Source organism: Podarcis filfolensis, assembly GCF_964270895.1.
Source record: "Podarcis filfolensis genome assembly, chromosome: 8".
Classification (NCBI taxonomy): Eukaryota; Metazoa; Chordata; class Lepidosauria; order Squamata; family Lacertidae; genus Podarcis; species Podarcis filfolensis.
This window is the reverse complement of record NC_139611.1, coordinates 15,863,453-15,869,452: the sequence shown is the minus strand read 5'-3', so window position 1 is coordinate 15,869,452 and position 6,000 is coordinate 15,863,453. Positions and strand designations below refer to the sequence as shown.

At 47.3% G+C, this 6,000-nt stretch overlaps 1 protein-coding gene across 9 annotated transcripts in view; it reads right to left on the bottom strand.

Annotated features, from left to right (window-relative positions):
• The window catches only part of CASZ1 (castor zinc finger 1), a 435,935-nt gene that overhangs the window by 124,953 nt on the left and 304,982 nt on the right, over nucleotides 1-6,000 (bottom strand). For 2 of the 9 annotated variants that reach the window (XM_083628370.1, XM_083628365.1), the window contains exon 1: nucleotides 907-1,285. The exons of 5 other annotated variants lie outside the window; for them this stretch is intronic. In XM_083628370.1, the coding sequence (XP_083484496.1) occupies nucleotides 907-955 (49 nt within the window). In that variant the 5' untranslated portion in view covers nucleotides 956-1,285. Of the gene's footprint in view, nucleotides 1-906; nucleotides 1,286-6,000 lie in introns of those variants that run through there. 2 more of the 9 variants (XM_083628375.1, XM_083628368.1) reach the window with 2 other exon arrangements.

Genomic DNA, 6,000 nt, shown 5'->3' with positions numbered 1-6,000 from the left:
CATGCTCTCATTAACAACAACACAAACAAATCCCAGATCTGATATCCGCTAAGGGAGAGGAGAGAGACCTTCCGAGGGGCAAAAATCCTTCTTTTTAGCCTCCTTGAGAAAACTATAAACCTGGTGTGGAGCGGGGAGGGGGGGGGAAGAGAAGAGGAGGAAGGAAACAACTTCCGTAAAGAACCGAAAGAAAAGTGAAACAGTATTTGTACCTTTGCACCTGACAGCAAAGCCCCCCCACACCACCGAAAAAAGAAAAACAAGTGCTATCCATCCCCCTTGCCATCTCTCTGCAACATTCTGGCAGATCTTTTAAAAAACCTTTTGAAAGTTGACATATGTAAGCGCTTGTCGCCTCCGAGTGACAAGCCGCTCATCACTCTTGTCAAACAACCCTCCATCCCCCAGCACACCCCAACACACACACACAAACGCACCAGACATTTTCAACTTGGGCTTCCCCACTAGAAACACAACTGAAAAGTTTTCTTAAAAAGAAGTGAAGAGCTAAGTGGTTTGTATCTTTTTCCTTTCTTTTTTAAAGCAGAAACTACCCAACTCACACACCCAGCAACCTTGAAGCCGAGAGTGAAACATGAAACCGATCAGCTGCGCTCGCTAGTTTTATTAAACTAAAAGAGAAACTATTTATAGACAAGCCGAGCGTGGTCGGTCCGTCCACGGCGGACGGACACGCTCATAGTTAAAAAGAAGGGGGGAAAGGAGAGAGAGACATAAGGAGAAATAAGAAGACAATGAGAAATGAAGAGGAGAAAAGGTCAAAGGTTGCCTCCCCGCCCCCCCGCCGGCACACACTTTCCCCTTTTTTGGTACAAAGTAGGAGAGACGGGGAAATAAAAAGGAATGAACAGACTAGGGGGAAAAGCACAATTGTGCCTTACTTACCATAGTCGGAGAGACGAAAGCCGAATTCACTTAAATAATCAACTTTCATAATACTTAATTAATACCTAATTGCAACTGATTGCTCCCCGAATAACAAGTTGGTTCAAAATACTGATGTCATTGCTGCTGACGGTCCTCCCTGGGAATCCACTTGGGCACCAGCTCAGTTCAGTGGCGGAGAGTAGGAAGGGGGAGCGGTCTGGTGTCAGAAGTGATGGTGATTGGCAGGAGAGCCCTGGCCCCGTGGCCACGCCCCCCACCCACCCCCTCCGCTCACCCGACCTCCCCTCCTACTGGCTGGAGGGCAGGTGAAAGAGAGCAGGGGAGGGAGACGGCTCAGTCCCTGCCTGGTTGCCTTTGAGGAAGGAGGATGCTCTCTGGGAGAGAGAGGGAAGCCAGCTAGCTCAGAGACAGCCAGCCAGCCAGCCAGCCAGCCAGCTGTGCTTCAAGAAGGGAGGGGGGGGTAACGAAAGGGAAAGGAACACTCTCAACACTCTCAGCACACACACACACTTCCCAAGCCTATTAGGGTTGCTTCCCAGGGGCTGCCTATATTGCTCTGGGTGCTTTACTCTTGTCCAGGAAAACAGAAAAGAAAGGAGCAAGGAGGTGGTGGGATTCAGTATATTAAAACTGGACTTTTTTAAAGAAAAAAAAAGAGGGGGTGGTGGTGGCAAGAAGCAGGCAGGCTGCTCAAGTTATCCCAAGCATCTTGAATTTAGAACTTGTCCCCGCTTACATCATGACCCATTTGCTCCTGCGCCTGCTGCACACCGGACTCTCTGGCTGCGCCTTTCTGAAGGAACGGGTTCCTGTGGATTCCTGAGGTTCTGAATTCATGTTCAGAACTTTGCATATTGCATATAGTTTCAGCCACTTTGAGACCCGGGTGGCAAAAACCGGGATATACATTTATAAAATATAATGATGGCGGCAATGAAGCAAACTTTTCACTTAAGAAACACGTCCTGCCATTTTTTTATTTTTCCAGAGGCTGGGTGCTCTCCCCCTTCTAGTAAAAACAAGCCCTGCTACAAGGCCAGATTCCACCCATTCCTCCAGCCTTGCACACAAGCCCACCAGAGTTTCACCAGCTTGCTCACCATCCAGCGCCAATTTGTGACTTCGAAAAAAGAGAGGAAAAAAAGTGTTTATAAAGTTTCTCTGGCTGGTGGCCTGTAGGTTGATTCTTACTCACCACAGGCAACCAGCCAAATGGCACATTAAAACACATTCAGTGCTCACTTAGATAGTTTGTGGGAAAATACCTTTTGGATTACACCTTTCAGAGTCACGCTTTCAACCACCTCCCCCCCCAAACCCTCCCACCCCTACCCATATCACCTAATTCAATATCATCAGGATCTGCACCTTCTAGTTACAGATAACTGTTCCCCGTCACAACAGAAGACTTATTCCTGAATCTTAAGAACCTAAGAAAAGCCCTGCTTGATCAGACTAGGAGACTCTCTAGCCCAAGAGTTTGTTCCCTTCACTGGCCAGCCATAGCCTTCAGAGAGCTGCTAAACAGGCCTTGAAGGAAACAGCCTTTCCCTGCTCTTGCTCTCCAGGAATTGCTATTCAGCAGGTACATTGCTGCTGAGCATGGAGTCTTCATTTAGCTTAATGGCCGCTGAAAGACCTCTCCACAAATAAACTCCCCCCAAAAGCACCATGATGAAATATTTCCAAATATGGACTGGGGGCCAGTTAGCACCATCTACCACCTCAGTGTTACCAGACATTGTTTTCCCCACACTGCTGAGGCCCTGGACTATCCTATCCTATTCTTACTATTCTTACTTTTATTTCCTCCAAGGAGGTCAAGGAGGCATACATGCTACTCTCCCTGATTTATTCTCACAACCACCCTGCGAGGTAGGTTAGGCTGAGAGACAGGGGGCTATATTCAGTGCTAGTCCTAGAGCAGACCCACTAAACTTAATGGGCATAGCTAATGTTAGTTCATTAATTTCAATGGGTCTGCTCTGCATAGGATTTGGCTGGATACCACATTGCTGCTGGCCCAAAGGTATATCCAGTGAGCGTTGCAACTGAGTGGGGATTTGAACTCTGGTCTCCCAGGTCCTAACCCAACACACACCCTGCTCTGGCCTAAGTGGGGAAAAAAGAGGCCCCACCCAAAGAGGTTGGCTCCAGATGCACGTCCGTGTAAACAAGGGAAGAATTAAGCTCTGGCGCACAGGCACAGCGAGTAAACACGAACTAATGGATCTTGAACATTGCATTTATTAAAGGATCACTCAACAGGAGATTTTTTTTTATTTTTATTCTGTTTCAGAAAGTACTCTCAAGCTTGTGAGGTGTTTTGCAGGGAAAAGGGGATGTTTTCCACCTCTGTTCTTTGTAGGAGGGAGGAGGAAGAATTTCTGCTTTTCTTGCAGTTATGCAAAAATGTGCCCTTATTCCTCCTCCACCACCCAATACGCAAATGGCAGCTGGTGCTCTTGCACAGGCAAACCTCCTAAAGGTATCTCAAGCTACTCTGTTGCCAACAATGGGGAGTCAAGTCCTGGTTGGCCTGACTCTCACAGGAAAATGCTGGGTAAACATGGCCCTGTTCCAGAACTGTTGTGTTCAGAAACTGTCAGAAAGACATGAGAATAGCTCCGCTGGATCAGGCCAGGGGCCTGTCTATTCCAGTATCCTGTACCCAGTAATGGGCAGCCAGGATAGCCCACAAAATATCTACCGTTTGATCTGTGTCCAATAATCAAAACGTGCACTTGTTCTGTTCTTAGCTCTCATGGCTAATAACCACTGATGCACCTACTTCCCTCCCCCCTTCCCACACATTCCTCTAAGCTCTTTTGATAACTACTTCTGCTCCTGAGCACCACAACAACATCCTGTGGCCGTGAATTCCATAGGTGAATTACATATTGCCTGAAGAATGTCCTTCCTCCAGCCCATATTGGGTGCACGGCCAATAGGTTTTGCCTGATAACCTGTAGCCTATGCATCAGTGAACAAACCTCTATCGTGTGTCCTCCCTCCTTAAATACCCACTTCTTACTAATCTCCCATGGAGTTAAATCAATAGGGTGAAGGGTTGGGCACAGAGTACATCCTGTGACTCTTGAACAGGACTTGGTGCAGGTCACCTGGGCAGTAACGCCATGTTTGAGTGAGTGCAGGCTTTGGAACAACACCCTTACTGCTCTGGAGTGAGAGAAGAAAAGAAAAGAAAAGCCAGGCACCCCGAAAAGACCCATTGAATTTAATGGACCTAATTTAGGCTCCATTTGCAGAGTGGCAGGGGCAACCCAATCAGATGGGCGGGGTACAAATAATAAATCATCATTATTATTACTATACACATAAAGCAGTACCATACAACTTTTAACACTCATGGCTTCCCTCTGCCAAAGAACTCTGGGAACTGTAGTTTGGGAAGGCCCTGAAAGTTGCTAGGAGATTCCTATTCTCCTCACAGAGCTATAGTTCCCAGAGCTCCTTGGGAAGAAAGATTGCCTGTTAAACTGTTAAACCACTCTGTGAACTGCAGTTCTGTGAGAGGGAATAGGGATCTCCTAAGAACTCTCAGCACCTTTCAGAAACTACAATTCCCAGGATTCTTTGGGGGAAGCTGTGACTGGTTGAAGTGCTATGGTGCTGCTTTAAATGTAGACTGCAGATGGGCCCGACACAATTCAGGACGGCCACACTCCCACATGTTTCCCAGGCAAGCCAAACCAGTTAGCCATGAGGAGACCGCAGGCGTCAGGATAAAAACAGGCCTGATCAGCCAATGACACCTGATGACTTCAGAGAGCGAGCCAAAGAGTGTCTGGTGTTCAAACAACTCCCTTATCAATCACAACTGCGACTTCATTCACTGGCTAAAAACACTGACAGAAGGAAGCAGCTATTGAACAGAAATTACTTTGAAGAGTACTTGCACACTGTGCTTCTTAACTTCCTTTTTAGAAGGGCTGGCGACCCCCGCCCTAGCGGACTAGGATCTACTTACTTTAATCAGGGAGGAAGAGAAATCAAAAGTGGAAACAAGATAGCGAACTAAAACACTGATTTGCAATGGCAAATCATTGTTTGTAGTCACGTTTCAAAGGCACCCTTCTTAGTTAACAATACACATACAGTGGTACCTCTGGTTACGTACTTAATTCGTTCCAGAGGTCTGTTCTTAAACAAACTGTTCATAACCTGAAGCACCACTTTAGCTAATGGGGCCTCCTGCTGCCGCCGCGCCGCCGGAGCATGATTTCTGTTCTCATCCTGAAGCAAAGTTATTAACCCGAGGTACTATTTCTGGGTTAGCGGAGTCTGTAACCTGAAGCGTATGTAACCTGAAGCGTATGTAACCCGAGGTACCACTGTACACGCAACTCCCTATTTGCGCGGGGGTTGTGTTCTGGGTGCATCAGCAGTAGTGCGTACTTCTAGGATAACAGAGAGAGACTGGATGGCCATTTGCCATGGGTGCTTTAGTTGAGGTTCCTGCATTGCAGGGGGTTGGACTAGATGACCCCCAGGATCCTATCCAACTCCGCTATTCTATGATTCGAAACAGCATCACCCAAGGGAGTTTGGCCCAAGGTCTGCAGAAGAACACAAAATCCATAGGGTGAAAAGCCCACCAAGCAGTGTAAGAAACCCCAAAAGAGTCTGCTAGGGGCTGAGTGTGCTCAGCTGCTGCAAAATGCTGATTGATGGTGGTGATGGGAATGAGACGGAGTATTCTAGAAAAGGGCAGGGCTGCCTGGCAGGCACTCCTGAACCCCACATATTGCAACATTTTGTTGTAGGCCATACTTGTGCTTTATTAACACTCATCATGTAAGCAGCAGTCACACATGTGAAAAATCGTTCATAATCAGGGCTCTGCATGCCAAAACTGTGCCCCGCAAGCAGATAATTTGTCAGTGGGCGTGGAACTCAGCCTTCTGAGAATCTCCACTTTCTTTATTAAATGTTTCTAGTTAGGAAGTTGCAAATACGATGGTGTATGTGGGTTTAGGAGCAGGGTTTTAATCTCACCTGTGCCGCCCCGATGTTGTTGGACTACAACTTCCATCATCTCTGAGCACTGGCCATGCAGGCTGGGGCTGA